Source organism: Hippoglossus hippoglossus, chromosome 2, assembly GCF_009819705.1.
Source record: "Hippoglossus hippoglossus isolate fHipHip1 chromosome 2, fHipHip1.pri, whole genome shotgun sequence".
NCBI lineage: Eukaryota > Metazoa > Chordata > Actinopteri > Pleuronectiformes > Pleuronectidae > Hippoglossus > Hippoglossus hippoglossus.
Genome location: NC_047152.1, coordinates 1314525 through 1335741, shown reverse-complemented (window position 1 = coordinate 1335741; position 21217 = coordinate 1314525). Strand labels below are relative to the sequence as shown.

At 42.1% G+C, this 21217-nt stretch overlaps 1 protein-coding gene across 3 annotated transcripts in view; it reads right to left on the bottom strand.

Moving 5' to 3' along the window:
* Positions 1–21217, bottom strand: part of LOC117776732 (FERM and PDZ domain-containing protein 4-like) — a 53918-nt gene that overhangs the window by 24385 nt on the left and 8316 nt on the right. The window contains exon 1 of one of the 3 annotated variants that reach the window (XM_034610985.1): positions 15882–16551. The exons of 1 other annotated variant lie outside the window; for it this stretch is intronic. Coding sequence is in view for 1 of the 2 variants with exons in the window: in XM_034610978.1 (XP_034466869.1) it covers positions 15888–15928 (41 nt within the window). In the remaining variant the exon portion in view is untranslated. Of the gene's footprint in view, positions 1–15881; positions 16552–21217 lie in introns of those variants that run through there. One more of the 3 variants, XM_034610978.1, reaches the window with a different exon arrangement.

Genomic DNA, 21217 nt, shown 5'->3' with positions numbered 1-21217 from the left:
AAACTATTTTAGGGGATTTTTGCCATTAGTATTCCGTATGTGAGCTTCAAGTAAACCAAAGGGGAGTTTATTTTTGACGAAATAAAAATCCTGAAGCTTGTTTTCCCCATAAAACCTTTCCAGCCAGATTGATTAATCATATACTTCACAGACCGCTGTTATTGATACTAATCCTCCCCATCTTTTCATTTGGCTGTTTAAAACACCGAATAAAAAAGATGTAATCACATCATTGAGCGAAGAGGCATCACCTCTCGCGTTCAGTCATTGTGTGAGAGGCAGAGAATATCTCACCACGCGGTGGATACACGTCCATCCATACCTGGTAACAAGGAAGGTGGTAACTGGAGCCTGTCAGGTTGTTTTTTTTTCGCTGCATCATGTGTCAAACCTCCCGATCACAGAAAGCAGCGGAGCCAGCTGGCGCAGACCTGGCCGCTCCGCTCCCACACGCTCCACTCAGCGAGAACGCATCTAAACGTTTCATTTCTTATACACTGCAGCTTGGATTTGGAGTGGTATCGCCCAGTTAAGTAATCCATCACTGGGTTCAGCCATGGTAATATATATATATTGTGCCACATACACATGAGTCCAACATGTGATGGTCCATCAGAGTAGATTATAATCTCAATTTCTCTTGATATGTATTACATTTCTGCAGTGAATATGATTGTAGTGGCTTTGGCCGAGAATTCAGCGACTGGAAAGCTAATAGAAATAGCTGCATACAGCGTGTCCTCTGATAACAGAGCAGAGCAGGGGACGGGTGTGTTGTCCTAATCATGCACACAAATTAATAATTCCTGCTTTTGAATTAATGAGTGACTGTGACTGAAGCAACAGCTATTACAGGTTGTCATGACGACTCAGGTCAGTTTGAACATGTTAGCAGTAGGCTGGACACTGTGAGTGTATTTGCCTACACATACATATTAATATCTTGAGGTTACGGCGTCCCTAACATTTGTCATTGTCCTATGAGACACCTCTGTTGTGTCTCCAAACTGGATTTAGTTTCATAGCAGCCATATTCGCATGCAGCTGTTTGCACTGTGTAGCATCATGCAGTGTGAAATAACAGCTACCAGGCCACAAACTGTCTAATCTAAACAATCCACTCAAGTTCAATGCAATTTAGATTTTGGAGATACACAACCAAAAGTTTTAGAACACCTCTACTTTCCTGTTGTTGCTGAAATTTAGTGCAATGTGCCAGAGTTTTCCTAATATGTACTACTCATCCTCAAATATCTTGTTGTAGGAATCGGATGGTGGGTCAGAGTTTGACTTTTACCCGCATCCTGGTCAATGCATTAGAGTGCAAAAGATTTTTACACTTAAAAATAAAAAAAATGCATTCATGAACACTGTTGCTAAATTGCACCGTGGCCCCTCCTCGGTGATAAGCCCCTGAGACAGAGCTAAGAAGCACGAAGGTCGATGTCCATTTTCTCACACTGACTCACTGCTGACTTGCAATTCTGGATCACCTGAAACGGAAATTCTAAAAAAAAAGAGATTATTAACTTCAAAGTTTCTGCATAATCACTAAAACTGCTTGTGCATGTAACGAGCGCTGTGTAACTCATCTCGCTCCACCTTACGCCACGGACATATCAGTCACGCCTCACAGTTAACCAGTCAGGAGAAATTAATCAGCAAGGGTTCTGATTAGACCTTAAAGCCATTTATCAAGCGCTCAAGCAGTGATTATCACGTCATTTAAGTATCTTGTCAAATGCCAGGTTCTGCTGCTTCTCTGGGACATTTTGATGGATTTGTGTTATTTTTTCCACTGTACTATATTTTTTATTTGACCTGATACGTGACCAATCAGCCAATGACCCTGGGCATTATAAATTCAGATTTTGAATCAGCTGAGTAATAATTTAAATCTAGAGGCTGGAGCATTTCAAAGGTCCAGCCTGAGGTTTGAGGCCGTTCAAAGGGCTGTGTCTGCTACTTATCATTGCTCGGGGAGGAAATTACTTTGTTTGACCTTTTTGTATGGAACACACACACACACACACACACACACACACACACACACACACACACACACACACACACACACACACACACACACACACACACACACACACACACACACACAACACGGGACATTAAATCTTGTAAAACCCCTCAAGATCTATATCCAGACTGACTGAATTTGCACAAAAGGTAGAGAGCTCTCCCATGATGCTTTAGCCTAAATTGTTAGGGTTACCTCCCCTATAGCTTCACCACTTTACCCTCTACAATACAACTGGGGCAATTTAAGCGCAGTCACAAAGTTAATGGGACACTTACTGTATTTCGTTCCTTTTTAAAGACCAGCCCCAGCTGAGAGCGCCCCTGGAGTCGAGGAGCCCTCTCAGGACAAAAGGATGTGCAGGTTAAGTGGGTGGTTGGAGTATTTTAAAAATACGAAATGTAAATCCAGGTTTGGGCCACTTGCTTCTTAGTTCATTAACTTAAACATGTAAATTAAGTCTGCGATGAATATTCATTCTTAGTCTCTCCTTCACAGGCTGATAATGACTTAAGTGCTTTGGGAAAGTCAGGCTTCAATCAGAGGTGTTTCAGCTCTCGGGACTTGAAGACGCAAACTTTACTTTTCAAAGAAAATCAGGAACTTTGACAAAACTTCACAATGAGCCTTAAGTGACTGGAAAAGTGTGTGTTTCAAGAATGCATCAACTTCAAAATCAGCAGGAGGCTCAACTAATCCTAACGTTGTGTCTTTCTTTCACACACACTGCTTTCCCTCTGAAGTGTGGTTTGGGAACCTGCACAATTGCAATGTTTTTCCACCTGCACATCAGGGGATGGAAGGAAAAAAAACAACAGACAACCGCAACTTAAGTCCTCCAGCAGCAAAATGAGCAAAAATATTCTCTGTTCAGGGCCTTGGAGCCAAAACTGGAAGAGAGTGTGATACATAGTTAAGTGGAAGAGGAGGATGTTTCAGAATGTGTTGTATAGAAAGGAGTTTCGTCCGCCTGATTTAATGGTATATTATGAATGCTTTGATTTGTAAAAGCTAGTTGAAGCAGGTACCACCGCTCTAACATCAGTGGAGATGTTGGGCCAGTGTTTTGGACTGTTGATGAAAGATATCACCCCTTATAGATGTCAGCTTTTGTCTGAGACTGTCCAAAATAACACAGCGTCTGCAATGGCCCCTCTGTAGTTGTAAAACGTATGTCTAAAGTATTGCCTAGTGCAATCAAGCAAATTTAGCAGAACAACAGCCTTTTTTGCAAAATCCAACCTGTGTTGGACGATATTAACAACATAAGTCTGGTAGGAGCTGTAAAAATGTGTTTGCATGTTAGAATCATGTTAGGGTTTCAACTGTAATATGACATTTAGGCAGAAATGTTATTAAAATAGTTAATTTAGCAGCTTTTTCAATTATTGATCGATCGTTTTAATAAAAGTAAAATATTCTCTGCTTCAAGCGTCAACATTTGTTGTTTTTAGTCGTTTAAATAAAGAATAGTTACATCTGTAAACTGAACATAGACAGTTAGTCGGACAAAATTGTATTATTGGTTGAGTAGCTAATTGATCTATTGGTCCATGGTAAAATAATCATTAGCTGTAGCCTTATTAACTTATTAACTGTTGTCATTGAGATTCCAAAACAAAACCTGAATGATCTGGATTTGTACCACTGTCGGGAGCAGAATAGGATTCTCCAACATGGCACTGATATGTCACTAGAAATTTCCTAATTGGCTTCCTAATGGAGTTTTTTATCCCTCTCTGCCTCCCTCATTATTCTCATTAATGCTCCAGCTTAGCACGCTCTTAGCTCCTAGCAAGACAACTTCAGCCATCGCCTGACCTGCCTCCCTCCCTCCCTCCCTCTCTTCCCTCTCCCCATTTGTTTTTGTACCACTCTAAAGCTCTCTCCGTCCTCCCCTACAACGTTGTGTTGTTCATAAATGAAACATTGGTGCATGTTGTTAGAAGTTGCCCGAGAAGCGCTCTAACTTTATATGGCTCTACGATCCGAGGACAACATCCTTTTGGCTCTCAGCACATTTTACACGCTCAAGCATGCACTCACATTCACTTGTTTCTTTTTATGTAGCATTAAGCTCCACTCTGCACGCTCTCTGAATATTTTGAGGATGTTTGCTAAACAAGCATTATGGTAATGAAAAAAAATTCTAAACTCCTGCTAACTTACTAGAGTTTTGGAAACTCTCTAAATAAAACAAGTGAACATTCACTGAATCCAGTTAAGAGCAACCTTTTTTTCAAAAGAATGGATCCATCAATCAATCTGACCCTTGTCCCTTTTCCCAGCCATCCATCCCCTACTGAAAATGTCCTTCAATTCCTTTTTAAAGGACAATACAATATTGATTTTTATGTTTTAATGGATGAATCGTTGTGATTCTATTTACCTTAGAATGAGCCTTTACATCTACAGTCTTCCTCTGGAGTGGAGTCCACTATGTTGTACTGCCCGGTTTTTATAGTCGCCCCGAATAAACAAACCAACATTTCATATTCTTTCCATCACTTTGTATGGTTTGACATTGAGTTTGTGTTTTGGAGAGGATTCTTTCCCTTATTGTGTCCTGTCGTACCCCACTGATTCACAACCTTAGGGTCAAGATGAATGAGCCCAGGTAGGTAAAAAGATGATTATATCCAGGGGAGATTTTGCTTCATGGGGTAACAAGAAAAAAAAGTCCAGGGATCTGACATGTTCATCCCACTGGCCTTGACTTTTTTCCCTCCAACCAAAGATTTATTTCTGCATGTTGACTGACAACAACTTCTTTATCTGCTGCCATTTTCTGGTTCTACTTCAGGAAGCTGACATCCCAAGAACATACAAAGCTCTATAGCTCTAAATAAGTAATATGACACTGAAAGCAAAAAAAAAAAAAAAAGATTGCTGATGATCCTATAACTGTGTTATCTGTAATTGGATTTAATTAAATACTAACAATTCACTACTAACCATGCTATTCATTCATTTCCTAGCCTGTCTTCTCACGTCTGGTTTACCAAATGCTATCACCGCGTCAGCCACCAAGCTGTTAAATCCACAGCCTCTCAGCAGCACCCGCAGGGGCACTGATTCACCGCCACACTCTGCTTTTTAATGCTCGCAGATAAGCGTTGCATTTTGTCACATCGCACCGTGCTGCACTGTGCGTTATATGGTCTTAAAATTAACCATCCTCTTAGATTATAATAGATGCTGAACTGTACTCAAGCTTGTTAGTGTATCTTTGGATCTGTGTGTCCACGGAGATGAAACTCGGCTCCTTACAAACACTGATGCGGAAGCGTGCCAACGGCGTGTGATGACGGAGTCAATTAAAGGCTTCTTCTTACAAAGTCATCAAAGTAGGTGAGCGGGGGGGGGAGCAGCTTCATTGAGGCTTTCATTCCGCTGATTTAAGAACCATGGACAGCTCCCCGGCCTATTGTGCAGCTCCCTTCAGGACTCAGCGCACACACACACAGCAATACATACACTCAGAGACATGTCCTGGGTTTGTCAATAAGTATACAGTCAGCGACATCAATCACAGCTGTCGAGTTCACACCGGCTCACAGCTCATTCACAGTCACTGTGTGCTCCTTTGGCAAAGAGGCTCTCACAGTTGACAACAGGACACTAGAATGGCCTCGAACCTAAACTGTTTTCAGACATGAACTCTTCACATAAGAGAAGAGCACAGCAGGAGGTGTTCAGGGTCAGACTTGTTCACAACATCATCAACCCGCCAACTCAGGCATTTTGCTGCAGTATTCTTTTACGTGGGCTCACTCTGGACTTTTTCCAGATATTTAACTTGGGGGCCGGAAAGGAAAGTTCTGGAAAACATCCGGACATCAGTGCATATCAGAAAACAGCTATGGCGACATCACAAGTTGCTGGACAGGCTCTATCGGCGACTGTATGAAAACACACGGCGCCGCGGCCCGCTCAATGTCTGTCCTTAACTTCCCTCTAGATCCCAATATAAGATGTGGAGTATATAAGCAGAGGCAAACAGTATTTATATAAGCCAAGAACCTTTAAGGTACTTCAATCAATTCATTAGTAAATGCAGAGGCTGATAAAAAACTAACTTTTATGGATACATATAGTGCATCTATAGTGTATATGTACATTTTGTGTTGCCCTGTGCGGGAGTAATGTATGTCACTGCTTCACTGCACTGATTTTCAGTCGTATCAAAAGGGATTTGAATTATCCTGTGGTTAAAAGTCCGGTGAGTAATTTTCTCTCTGGCTTGCACCTCACTTGTGTTTACAAATTGTTACTGTGTGACGCACTGTTCCTCTCCACTGTATCTGCATCTGACATAAAACACTTTACAGTGTTGCCTTTCAACCTTTGCAGCCCAGCAGCGCATCTCAGTGGGACAACACAGTCCACAGCGCACGACATTGATTCTTTCGTAAATGCCACATAAAGCCCGGTGGAAGCAAGGGGCAGGAAACACAAAGGGCGACAGAGCTAGTTTTACATTGTGTTTTTAAAAAACACTGTGGCAGTTTGAATCATGTTGGTGAATCAATGAGTTTTAGATTTGGCCCACATCTCTGAGGGAGCTACGTGAAGTCAATGTTGATAATTGTCAGTACTGCTCTAAATTCAGCAAAATGCTTGTAGAGTTAGAGATTTACAGCCAAAGGGTAAAAAAAAAACCAACTGCATCTTTAGGCTGTCCATTAAGGAATCCTAGTATAAGCTCTGAGAAGAAACTCCAAGACCAGGATCAAATGGATGGATCCCCAGAGAGCTCTGATGTCAATTACTCAATAGTTACCTTACGTTCTCGGGCTGTGATGAAGACAAACGATTGGTAAGTTGGGGCTCAGGGTTTCCTCTTTGACCTGATTATACAGTCGAAGACGCGACTTGTTGGATCTACTGCAAATAAACTCAGAAAATAAAATCAGTTTCATTCATTGCATATATCTCTTACAAATTCAATCGGCTTTCTGTGTCAGAGCCTTGTATTCATATTTGTAATGGGGAGGGGTGCTTTGGCTGAGGTTATGCCTATGGGGAGTTTCACTACCAGTTAGTTTCTGGTTGGTTGACTGCACTCGCGTGATATAATGACAACCAGGCATTGACTACCACCGTCTATTTGGTTCAAGTCAATTGGAAAGGTTAGAAAAAGAGCACAGTGTGTGTGCATTAGTCTACTCGCAGTGTGTGCGTGTGTATGTGTGTGCGCGTGTGTGCGCAAATGCGAAACTGCTAAACACACTCGTGCAACTTCATTTGCAACCGGGTGCATTCAGCCCTTGTCAAAACACATAGAGGCGGAAAACATTTCAGCCGACGAGAACATCTGCACCGAACATGGGAGCATAATGCTGCGGGTTAAAAATAGCACACGCAGCGGAAACAAGTGTCGCTAAATGCTGCCTAAATAAGATTACACAGGGGTACGGTGATCATTAGAATGAATGAGAAGCACTTCTTCAATCCTAATGTCGGAATGAAACTCTCTTTGCTCTGTGAGTGCATTTGCAGGAAAGAAAGAAAATACACCTTTACAGCTGACTTATTAACCCACTGTTTTAACCTATAAACTGAATCATACACTGACAATTTGTTGCGGCTATTTCTCGGCCGACAGCTGAGTGCAGGGACTACAGGCAACTTTCTAAAGGCTCTTCTGTGCACAGCAGCAACAACTTTGTGTGAACCTCCTTATATTTTATGATCTACACTGTACAAGAGACTGCAGTGACAACATGGTCGAGGCCCCTTCCTCGACCAATTTAAAACAAACTAAATGTGTGTGATGTGTCAGGGATGGAAACTTTACTACTTCACTATTGTATATATGTCGGCACAAATGTTTCTGTTCATGTTCAGGGATGTCTGAAGCCGGGCTTGGTGACTTAATCTAGGCTTATGACATCCTGTATTTTTGGAATATGTTGAAAAAAACTGAAAAAATTATGTAAATCTTTAAGTTTTTCTACTGCGAAACCAAAGTCCAATGAGATGTTGAAACATTTATGACAATCATACACGGAATAACTTCAAAACTCACATTTTACTAAGAGGATATGCTGTTCCATCTTATGCTGCTTTGTAAATGTGTTGTAAATTATACTATATCTCCTAAAAAAACGTTCCTGCACCCAAAATTTTATCACAGGTAAATCATAATGATACTGAATCATAATAATCATAATCATAATGAAAAACCAGAGCCAAATTGAGTTAATTTCCTGCTTCATTTATGGTCATCTTTTCTCTCTGTCTGGGGTTGATATGTTCATTGTCATTTTGGACGTGCTGATATTACAGAATCACGTCTTTGCTTTGTGAACGGAGTTCCCTAATCAGGTCCATCAACACATAATGAGATTAATTAAGTTTGTTTGTGGTTTTTAAAGGGCAAAATTCTTTCCAATTTAGAAAAGAGTAGCTTAGACAAACAGAGTGCACGCATGGCATAAATTAACCTTGTTTAATTTCTGAGGTAACAATACAATTCAATTTGCTGCACTTGCACATGAGCGGCTCGGCTTCATTTCTAAGCCTCATCCCACAATAGTCGGACAGGAGGCCTGAGCTGATGTGTGACTTTTCAATTTACTTTAAATCAAATAAGTCAATTCATTTTCAGTCCAATTAGAGGAGGTAATAACCATGACGAACCAGTGGAAGAGTGGATTGAGGACCCAACACCTCGGGCATGAACATGTTTGCCAGAGTGTCCTGGTGTCGGGGAAAGCACGGTGCTGTATACAGGTCGACAGGATATCTAGTGCACTGGTGAATGTGTCTCTGAGAATGCACAGTGGCACTTAAGTATTATGTGACAGCATTTGGAGCAGAACTAATCGCTCCACTAGCCTATTTAGCAAACAGATGTATCAGCACACAAACAACTGGCTGGAGTCAGCGTGGCCTCGTCCATCATGTGCCATCGTGCAGTTTTCTTCACGTATAAGCTTCGTATATCAATCCCCTGAGTTGCAATTTGCAGGCACATGGTTGGCAAAGATAATTAGGAACTGAATAGATTGGATTTTAAACATTTTAAAGGGTTTTATTTAAAACTGAAATGCTCCAAACCGCAAACCATTTTTAAAGTTCCGTTGCTTTTTTCCTTGCTACAAAACTTTCACAGCTTCAACTTTATTAATTCTACATTTTTCCCTGTCACTTTTGCTTCATGTTTTCCCTTCCCCAGTTTTTGAACCTCGCCCCCAGAATACCAATGTGTGTGTGAGAGTGATAGAGAATATAAAATCCAAGATGTAGAAGATATTTTTAACTTCCCTTCTGTCCTACAAGCGCAGAATTGCTCACTGTGTGTTGTAAAAGCGAGTCAAAGTGATCAATTATTGAGGGTGCACTTTGGTAAGAGGCATGTACAGTAGGACTGTTTGTGAAACTTCCTCATTCACTCGCCACTATGATTCGGCTGGAACGTGCGTGAGTGGACAGGTTTCTGTGTATTTTGGTGATCAATTAAAAATGCAGCGCTTTGGAGGTGATGTTATATAATGAGAGCACAGATGCCTGAATCACTCATGGGTCCACACACTGTGTTGCAGAATGCATCCGGGAGCATTCATCTAAAAGGGGAACGGCAGCAGCTGTAAGGGTAAATGGTACGGAAAGTGGAGGTCAGAGGTACAGTACACGGAGACATGAACCTCGCTGTGGAAATGTTCTGGAAATGGAACTTGTTAGCTGCTTGGTTGAGGATATAGTTATTCTGTAAAAGCTTCACAAGGAAACTAGGTCTTCCTTAGAGTCTGAATTCAATGCCTTAAAAAGATACTGAAGCATCTCTAACTTCACTTATTAATGTGATATATCTCCTTTGTTTAATCAATAAACACTCTGGTTTCTGCTGGTTACCTATAGCAACTTTGCATCGATGAGTAACATCAGTGTTGCCTTCTGCGTTCAGTGAAAGGTAAAAAAAAACTGGATTTGACTCAGTACAGTACATGCCTCCTTGGATCGGCACTTAATTTCACACACTAAAAAAAATCAGTCACCCAAACGTGCCAGATTTTTTCCCATCAAGATCCATATTCCATTAGCCAAAAAAATGGAAGATGCCCTATAACACGCCGTTAATGAAAGTGCAAAACAACGCCTGCATCCGCCCCCTGGTGGAGCTGCACCAACATTTGATGGGTTCTTCTGTCTCCCACATCCTTCCAGTTTTTGCGTAATCCTAAAAAAATCTATGTCAAATACATTTTATATTAATGGAGCCTCTGTTCCTCACATACTGCCCTTGTGTTGCAAGTCTGTCTGTAATTCTGTCAAGTTTAAAGAATAAGCGTTGACTTTTTCTTACAAACTGATGAAATGTCAACGCAAGAAATCGATGTATGCCTTCTGGAAGCAAGAACATGATTCTTGTAAAACATATCCTCTCATTTTCTTGTTTAAAGGTTGTGGAGATCGCTGTCATACATTTTTAGTCTGGTGTTCTTCCTTCCTTCAAATGTTCAGGTTTTCCCTTTAACTCATCTTAAATAATTGTAATAAAAAATCAAAATGTATATATATATATATATATATATCAACCTGAACAATATTAAATATTCAGCTAAAAGATGTACTATTGTAGCCGGCTGCCAACTCATCATAACTTCTGCTGCAGTGCTAGAATAAAGTGAAAAACCCCAGAAAGAAGATCAGTCACTGGAGTGAATCATCTTGGGATACATGGTTGGTTTTTGTGCCTTTGTTCTCGGGGATTGGGAGAAGGGTTCAACCCGAGGCCAGACAGCATTACATGCCTCGTTATGATAGGCATTAGGGAAAAGAGAGGGCTGCCTCAGCACATCGCAAAACGCGTTGAATTGAAAACTTCCACAGTCATAGTATGGTTACAACAAGGCGGTTGTCTATTTATTCAGCTAAAGCCTATGGAGCGATGTGTCATTTAATAATGCAGGAAGCAGTGTTTCTTCATCACTTCCTGCAGAATACATGAGACATGAAAGTGCCAACAGAGAAACACGTGCTGGATGTCAAACTCCTTTAACGTTTACAGAACATGTGACAAACTCCTGTGGGCGAAAAACTCAACAAGAGTGTCCCGGTTTGCATCGCTGATCAGGCGGCGCGTTGTCTCTGAATTTCGGCGTGCTGGGCTGTGTTGAGATTCAAAGACGTAATTTGGGAGATGATGCTTTTTTTCCTGCAAGCCGCTTGTTTTCATCAAAGCGGAGACGGGGGGGGAGTTCGCATCTGAACTGTGGCGAGGAACAAAATGGTTTTTTTTTTGCTACATCTGCATAATTGATGGAATATTTCCTCCCGTCAAAAGGGCATGACGCATGAGGTGCGCCGCTCCAGTCGCTCTGTATTAGAGATGCCTGGAATTACAGGTAATCACAACAAAACTGATTATTTGTGTTCACCAGGAAACAAATTCCTGCAGAAATGAAGGTGTTGATTAAAGCTTTGCATTTCAGAGCCGAGCAACCATAATTATTTTCATTTTTACAAGGCTGCTACTTTGGCTTTATAAAAAGAGGAAGAAACAAAACACAACTTGAAGTATTTTTCAGCTTCCTGACATAATACAAGGGAGGAACGTGTGATGTTATTTCATGGACTGAATGAAACAGCCAAGAGTGTGCTCGCCCTGCCAGCCCCGTCCTGCAGTGATCACCGACCAAATCCCTTAGGAGGATTATCCAGACGCAAATCAAGAAAATCGTGCAACTTTAAGGGTTACGGGCAGAGGGTGAGAAGGAGCGAGGGGCGGAGCGAGGGGCGGTCGCCCAATGGCCGCATGTTGTTTTGCCTTCTCCTCTGGTTGGTGTGTTTGGACGTACCATGTGTGCTCTGTGTCAACCCAGTAACTGTGAGTTTGTCAATACGAATAGCTGACAAATATTACATATAGAGACATCTAGTGAACTGTGAAAGGACAAGTTTGAATACATTTTTTCACAGTTAGAACACTTTCATACACTTAATATGAATGATTATTTTCTTAAAGACTTAATGAAGGGTAAAACAGCTGAACGAGCTCTGTCTAAAATTAAAGGAAAATAAACAGATACAATCATGAAATAAACTGTGGCTATAAAAGCTACATTAGATGTATGAAGTCTAAATAATAATTCATAAGAAATGTGGAAATGAAACCCCAGAAGATGAGAAATTATGCCTATATTAAAAACAAAACTACCAATTCTCTAATATTCAGAGCTGCTGGGCAGAGTAGTGATCTCTCTGGATAGATGGTGGATAAGCGTGTCATTACATTAACCACATATTTCCCCAAACTTTAACCAAAACATACTTTCAAGTGCAGATCTTGCAGAGAATCTGAATAAGACAAAAACAAAAATGGCATTGACCGTAATAAACAAACACAAAAAACTTGCCATTTAACTAATTCCAGGGTTTTGAAGAGTCGTCCCAATATTCTTATCTGGGGTATGGAGGTTTGTGAATTATAGTATAGTATAGCATAGTATATTATAGTATAGTATACAATAACAACCGACAGAGATTTGTCCAGTCTACATGTACATATCTGTAGTAACCCTCCTCTCCTAGTGCTTTTATTTTGAAGGGTCGATTTTCAAGCCCAAATGAGTAAAACTAGCTTCAAGAATTTTCAATATGAGTGAAGCTAAAGCAGCTTTAATAAATTATGACTTTTTTCATTACTCTGTCCAAAGTGCGAGGTGATTACGAAATAGCTGCAGGTCGCTCGAAGTCCCGAGGCCACCGATTTACTCAAAACTGGAAATCACGGAGGTCACGACTTGTCAGATGGTTCTCGGCACAATGGAACTTTGCCCTCTAAAGTAGCAGCATGCATTGGCGTACAGCAGAAGGCAATTTGGCACATATTACTGTAATCTGATATTCAGAACACAAACAAGCCCTGCTGGCTAGTTCCACTGCCAAATGCCGACACACTCTAAAGCCAAGATCTTGTTTCCACACCACAAACACTGATGGAGGTAGAGTCTTTGTCTTTAGGACGCATTGGATTGAAAGAGATAAGAGACCAAGTTAATGCTCTGGAAATAAGGCCAGATGTGTGACGATCAAACTGTCAGTTAGAATAAAAAGAAATATCGCAGAAAACCCCTCTCACCTGCTGCAACTCTCTCGCCATCTACCAATGAATGATTCATTACGAGTGTCAAAAGGTGAAGAATGATCCACAACTGCTCATTAAAGTTTATGAAGCAAATTTGGCTTGTACACAATCTGCAAACACAGGGTTCTTAAATATTATGGATGGCTCGTGGATAAAAAAATGCCATCTGGGTACAAGCAAAGTGCAGCTACGTAGCTTGCCAGCTTCATTTTTGCTATTTACTGTAACGAATGGAGCCAAATATGTTTCAAAACATAAAAGAAAAAGTAACACATAAGGGGAAGGGGATCACAAGATGGTAAAACTCTCATGAGGGGAATCAAATAAAGATTGAAAGTGATCAAAGTTAAGTACAACACATGCACACTTTTAGACACTTGTTCTCCATGACACATCCGTCTATATCGTAAGAATGCTCTCCTCCTAAGTCTGGGGGAAAAAACTCACTGACAAAAAGCTTTTTACTATTCATCCCTGTCCTTATGATTTACAGGAACTCTGTCCTTGCGTTAAAAGCACTGACAAGCTCGGTTAGTTAATTAGGTAATGAGAGAAGAAGAAAAGCTTTGTAAACACACAGCGAGACAGGGCTGCCAAACGACAAAATCAAACACTTAGATTAGATGACGAGTTTGTTTCCACCCTCTTTTCTGTGCATTAATTCTGGCCCTCAGTTTCTAACTGAAGAAACAACCAATAGATCATTGTCACAGTAACAATAATAAACACATGGTTCAGGTTGTAGAACAGTCACAGTGGGGTTATGTTTATGCACAATGACTAGCTTGGTTTGAGGAAAAGATCAAGTACTCTCTTTAAGGTCGGAACTGTCTCCTAACAAACACTCTGATGCTCTATTTTCAAGAATTAACCAATTATCATCCTTAAAACTCACTTAATAACAATAATTAGTTGTTAATTAATAAGTTATATTTCAGTTTCACACTGTTGTTAAAGGTTCAGTGTGTAGAATTTAGTAACATCTAGAGGTGGAGTAGCATGTTGCAGCTGAACACCCCTCACCACACCCTCCCCTTCCAAACATGAAAGAGAAACAGTGGTAGCCTTCAGTTAAAAACTCAAAAGGTGTTTAGTTTGTCCAGTCTGGGCTACTGTAGAAAACATGGCAGCCTCCGTAGAGAGGACCCGCTCCTGGTGCAAATATAAAGTATTTAAATATAAAGGGCCCATTCTAGTGAACACACTAGTGAAAACATCACATGGATTATTTTATATTAACTTTCTGCCAATAGATCCCTTTCACCTAAATCTTACACACTGGACCTTTACATGTTAACATAAAGGTTTCAAATCCAAATGCTGTTTTTCTTGTGCTTCCAAATGTTAAAATGTCTCATATGTATTGAGAGTCAGAGTTTGGCAATTTAGTCTATAGCTTGATTTTGGCTGAAGCTGATTTTTGTGACTTCCTTTCTGTCTTTCCTTACTTCCTTCCGTCCCTTCTTCCTTCCTTTCTGGGTAGAAGATACACTCCAGATGCTATGTGTCTATGTGCATAGGTTTAAAAGATTTGTCATGAGCCATGTTTAGCGGGCTTAGTGATGTGACCACACATGAGTCAAGGGTCATGCAAACATATTCATGTACATGTGTATCGAGTAGCGCGCATGTGTGTGCGAGTGGTGTACAGATGAGCAGGGATTGATGTGTGCTGAGCTCTTCATTATAACAGCAGCTCTGACCGATAGTCTGTGACTTAAGACTTCGTACTGTTTCTTTACATCTCGGGCCTGATCGGCGGGTTCACTTTAAACTGTATGGTGTGTAACTCTGCCACCCTGGAGACTTGAATACAAATTAAAACAGGGTGTGACAACATATTCGACAAACTGCAAAGAAGTATTTACCTAGAGGAACAACTTTCAGACTGGCTAATTGCCAATTTTTTTACTTCATCAATGCAATTACCTTTTTTTAAACATTGCCAATTTATCCAATTTAATAGGCTGCAGTGGTTTTCATTGTCCAATGAGGCCTAACATCGTCTGTCTGTGATCTGCTGTGTAGTTGCACTAAGTGGGTGTGATTGTTGTGGCTAGGTTTCTATTCAGGAACAGATCTTAAGCACAATCTGTTTCTGTAAGTACTTAGTAGTCTTCCTGCAACTCTTCCTTCGCATCCATGCACTCCGATAGCTCACTCTGTGTTCCCATCCTTTTCAGTAACCATTGTCCATCCTCTCGTTTCTCTATCTCCGTCTTAATCCCCCCCCTACATCATCTGGGCTGCTCAGTGGACTCTCTGATTCTCTTCCTCCTTTCGCTTTCCCACAGAGCCTTTGTTGTTGCTGTCTTGCATCCATATCTTTCATCGATCACCCCATAGTGATTTTCTTGGGTAACTCAAACGCAACAGATATTGCAAGGAAAACACAATCAGGCTCGCAAACACACAAATAGAACAAATCAATAAGAGCTCTTTACACCCAGCTGTCAGTTAATGCCTCTGATATTGAGGCAGGTCACATGTTTGTGGCCTTGTCAACAAAGGCATGAAACTTTTTGGGGTGAGACTAACAACTGCGGGTAAAGTCAGCGAAGGTTGCATTCAATTTCTATTCCATTCACAAACTAGAGCAAGACATGTCTTACAAACGCTGCAAAAACAACTCAATACTGCCAAGAAATGGAAAAACATAAACTCTCTTGTATACCAACATACATTTACTTGTTGAATATGTTATGTGACGGTGAAATAATGACTTTGATCGGTGCAAATGTCAATACATACACTCACCCAGACAGCTTTGGCATCTTGGAAAAACCAAACATGTCCATGTGGTCCGACTACAGAGCGCTACGTCCCAAAGCTCAGGTCCTCCCCATCTGCATACTAATCCACATCGGAATCCCTTCACACTGAGATCTCACACTTCCAGTGTCACCCCGGATCCATATCAGGAGTCAACCGGACAAAATGAACTTAAACGGCAGCAAGGATCAACATTGTTGCACGCCCCCATCCAGTTCGCAGACTGCCCAATTCCCTGTCTTCCCACAATGTTACGTTCCCAAGTGACGACACACAGGGAGAGAGTGAGGGTCACCCTCCGCCCCACCTCTCTGCAGTCTCTGGGACCAGCCAGCCCTTTTCTACTGCTCTCCACCTGGCTTAGTTAGGCTGCAATAAGACCCTGGTGTGTGCGCTCTCCATCTCCGCGCATGGAGAAGTGCGGAGATCCTAACCGCGGTGAGGAGGGGAGAAGAGAAGAGGGAGGGGAGGAAGAGAGAATGGGAGTGGGATGGGATAGGGAGGGGAGGGGAGGGGGGGGATGGGGGGACAACGCGAGCCGATGACGGATGCTTTCTGGCTCCGGCTTTGCCCTCTGTTCATCAGGGCTGCAAGACTCTTTGCGGGGCAGGGGAGAGGACGGAGGGAGGATGAAGAGCGAGGATGGTTGCAAGAGGGGGGGGGAAATGAAAATGAAAGATGGAGGAGGGAAATAAAGGGGGAGTTAAAGTGCTCGGGCTGTAAAGAGGAGGCAACTGAGGGAGACAGAGAAGGGGGGCGGGGTGGGGTGTGATGGGCAGAGGAATGCTGACTCTGCAGAACTGGACGCTGATGGGAGCAAGACCCCGTCTCAGTGGGGGGGGGGGGGGGGGGGGGGGGGTTTCCACTTGTTTGGTTTTTCTAAGTGAGCTTGGACGTGTGCATGCTTCACACACGGCAGCATGAGCATGATTCAAGCATGCATTAGTCCAGTGGACCACAGATGGCTTCCTCTTTACTCATCCAGACGGGAACATTTGCATTGACTTGCATCATTTTCTTTGAAAGGCTGAAAACGTGACCGCCTCTGCTCTCGTGAATGGAAGAATAAAAAAGTGCTGATAAACAGTTGTTTGTATTTTCGACTTGTGGGGAAAAGAACATTCCTCCCCGTTTGGAGCGTGTTGTCAAATCCGACAACAAGTCAGAGTCGTGTGTGTGTGTGTGTGTGTGTGTGTGTGTGTGTGTGTGTGTGTGTGTGTGTGTGTGTGTGTGTGTGTGTGTGTGTGTGTGTCGGCACAGATGGCTCAGCCTTAGCAAGATGGTGCTTCTTCTGGCCCTGCGCCACAAAGGGCCAAGGACAAAATGAATCGCAGTGGCGATGATAAACTTTAACTCGATGCAAAACGGCGGAAAGAACATTTAGCATCGCATGTAATCCAACTCAACCCAAGTGGGCGTGACAAACTATGACAAAAAACCACAAGATTGGATTCTGGCATTTTTCTTAAATTTGTGATTTACAGCAGAAGGGGAGAGATTATGTCAAATGGCACGTGAAATGGAAAATGGAAATGGAAACCTTTCATAAGGGAGACACTTGATCATATTAAAAGTCTGAGGCTTCCAATGAAAAAGGTTTTTTAAGAATATTACTCAGACTGGACTCCATCTTAAATACTTCTACAGGAACATGTCAGTAGAATGTTGTCACAGCATCGACATCCTCAGCCAAGGCCATCTGTTATCAAAGTGTTTCGTCCCCATACTCCCACTTTCTCAAGATGGGGGGGTTTCGCAGAGGTGATCAGTCAACTGCGTGTCAGTAGTGGGTCCCCAGCCACCACTCTCTCTCTCCTCAACCACACCCATTAGGATGCTCGCCCTGTCACCCCACGAGCGGTGAAGTGCTGGGAAGCCTCAAGGGGAAATAGCCATGTTTGCCAGCCTCGTTCAAGGAGACATACTCTGCTCCTCCTCAATTCCTATAAGGGTTTCTTGGGTTACCATTAACTGCAATTATGGTTATGGTTACATTTGCCAATTACAAAGTATTCTCACCATGAACACATGAGCGTTTTTAGATCAATCTCTTTCAATCAACTGCGCAAGCAATGGATTTTGAGGTTCCCTATCATCATGACTGGATATCGTTATGCTACTGGCTCTTGGGCTTAATGCTATGCTAACAAGCTCGAAGTGTGAGGGCCAATTTCAAGATGACGCAAAAATGCCGGAATGGATTTCCGCGAAACTTGGTGGGAGGATGGGCCAAGAAGGAACCCATCGGATTTTGGTAAAGATATGGCTTACGGGTCAGTACCAGGATTTTCTTTTCACCTTAACATTGCATGATTTTGACATTTTCACCAATTTTCCATTGCAGAGGTATGCATTCTCATTCTAGTATTTACCATGGGCTTAGTTTTAGAATGTTTCCATGCACACATTTCATTTTGTATGTCGCCTGTCTTTTGCCTGAGAGCAAAGCAGCAAAGGCCCAAAAAACTAATTTTCAGCTTTGATACAAAGACTCTTTGATGACCCTCGTCCTCGCTTAGGTTAGACACACACACACGGGAAAGAACGTGCATCCACACACATCAAACGTATTTTTTGTGGGTGGATGGAATAAAGAGCTTGTGTTGCCCTCCCATAATTTCATACTGGTCCGACCACAAACCCATCTCAGATCGAGAAAGAGACAAATGAATGGAGCCCTTTTATCTGTTAGTACATTCAATTTCCTGTCACTATTTATTAGAGATGCTATTTTGGGATATCTAGTGTTGTGCACTAGACTAGGGGGGGGGGCAGTTGTTTTCGGAAATCAATCCCGATGGCAGCTATGAGACGATGGGGTGAATAAATGCGCCGTGTCAGACTGCTGGACATCTTTAAGCCAGCGCAGCGGGAGAAACAAACCAATAGAACCAGAAGTAATGTGCTTGGACTTCAAATGGAGTTTCCCATCAACATATTTGATGTGACACACTTTGACAGAGGAGCACAATGTTTTCCTCGGGGGGGCGGCAAAATAAAAATGCTGCCTGCGACATCTTCAATAACAGACCGGCTGTGTCATCTTGTGCAACGCAATACGGTACGTTCATGACAATGCAACATGGCGATGCTTTGCTGTCACGCATAGTTCCTGCACATATAAACCAACATGCTTATGATTACCTCATTTTTAAAAGTACAGACACAAAAAGCAGAAGGAAAATAAAGCCCCTGAACACGAAAATTCATTGTAAATGAAATGTGGTTCGAGAGCCGTGATGGTGCCGGACTGGAAGGCGGTGATGGAGGAGCGGTACCTTTAGGCTTAAGAGATTGGATGAAGTGATTGGGGAAGTAGTTGCCTAATTTAAAATTGACACGATAATAAAGGGGAGCAGGGAACTATGAGAGTGGAGCGGCGCCAAAGTGGCATCCGGGCTGAAGAGGGAGGGATGATGAAGAAGTGGGGGAGAGAGGGAGAGGACTTCTGCCAAGGTCCACAAATTCCCATTTTATTATTATTACTCATTTCATAAAAGGATGCAAGTCGGGACATGTGATGATTACCCATGATGCTTTGCACTAACATCTTAGCCGTTCTTGTATGATGTATGTTATCGTCTGTGGAGCCTTAACTCCAGGCTGCGGGCCACTTTATTTCTTACATCTGACCTTTTGGAGCCGGTAAAAATTATTCAGATTTTACTATGTGTGTCATCCCCCATTAAAAGTAGAAAAGGGAGGGATTCAGTTCACCGGAACTCACACTCGGAGGCAGAAGTGCATAATAAATATGCGAGAAAAAGGAAAAAGATGGTTTATTAAACAAGCCTGCATTCTTAACTTTTTGAGTGGGGTGTGCGTGAAGGACACACAGGACCTTTTACTTCTAAGCCTGTGATTTACGACCGCACTTCACCGATTCCACCTCCAGTGACTTTACCACTCAACTTAAAGCTGAGTGGGCCATCTCAGAGGGACTCCAACCAGCAATATGAAACATAAACCCTTAATAATACAGCAACACGCAAGCAAAATAAACTTCTAAAAGTGTTTTCTTTCTAAAAATCCATTCAGGCTTTTAAAACGTCTTCTTGGCTCTTAGGAAGTCACAGGACAAGACACGTTTACTAATTGTGAAAAGTCATGAATCTGATCGTTTCAGACTCGACAGTCAGAAACTGCTCGCAACTCAACGTGAAAGGATTTAATCTCCACCGAAAAGCCCAGAGATGAAATTATCATCATCGCGATTTTCCCGTCAACAGATGAATCAGTCTGACAGCAGCTCATCACATTCACAGGCAGAAGGGGAAATGTGCTATTTGGCAGCACAGACCAGGAGACAGACGATACCTCAGATTGACACATTGCCGTGACGACCATGGTCAACAACAAAAAAAATGGAATGCAACATGTAACATGCTTATTTTGTGTCTAACTTCAGGTCAAACATCTTTTGTTTCTGTCACAGTATGATGCTCTTCAGATGATGTTCTCGACAAAGTTGTTATGTCTTTGTTAGTTGAAGCATCGTGTTGTGAAATTGCTCTATTTACAGACTCATGAACATGCACATAGCTGTCACTCAGCATATGGAGAAATGGAATCTTATATTAATATTTATGTATCGATCAGTGTTATTATCACCGGAAACTAAGAATAATCATGTTTTTTTTACCTCAGAGTGAGACCTTTATATCTTCACCTTTATATCTTGTGTCCCGCAGAGATAAGAGGAGGGAAGGAAGTCGGCCGGCATCTGTCCACTAATGAATAACAATACAGCCCAAGGTCACCATTCATATGCTACTGTGTGTGTCTGGGTGTGTGAGTGACAACTGCATGTGCGCTGCATTATTACACACCACATTGGCATTCACCGCCTTGTGGTCTGTGATGGTTGGACACACATGTGGAGTTAATCATTAACCTGTCCGTCTGTGTGTGTGTGTGTGTGTGTGTGTGTGTGTGTGTGTGTGTGTGTGTGTGCATGTGTCTGAATCCATACATCTCTCCTGCCTTCTTTAAAAGAGCATGTCCAACAAAATAACCATCAAAGTGCCAGCGTCCTGTAATGTGGTTTTCACTCGAGGCTTTCTTCAAGAACAATAAATTTGCACAGTCCAAATATTCCGTTGGGACATTTTCTATGGAGGAATCAGCTGATAATCAGCTTCCACACACAGCGAATCACAGTCACCTTTGCAACAGCCACTGACACCTCACAAATATACACAGAGCCCAACCCTGTCAGCGACAAGACATGGTGATTTGCCTCCCATTGACTTTGCCAATTACGTTTTGCCGGTGATGCCTGTGCTGCTTGGATTATGTCCACTAACAACTGTGAC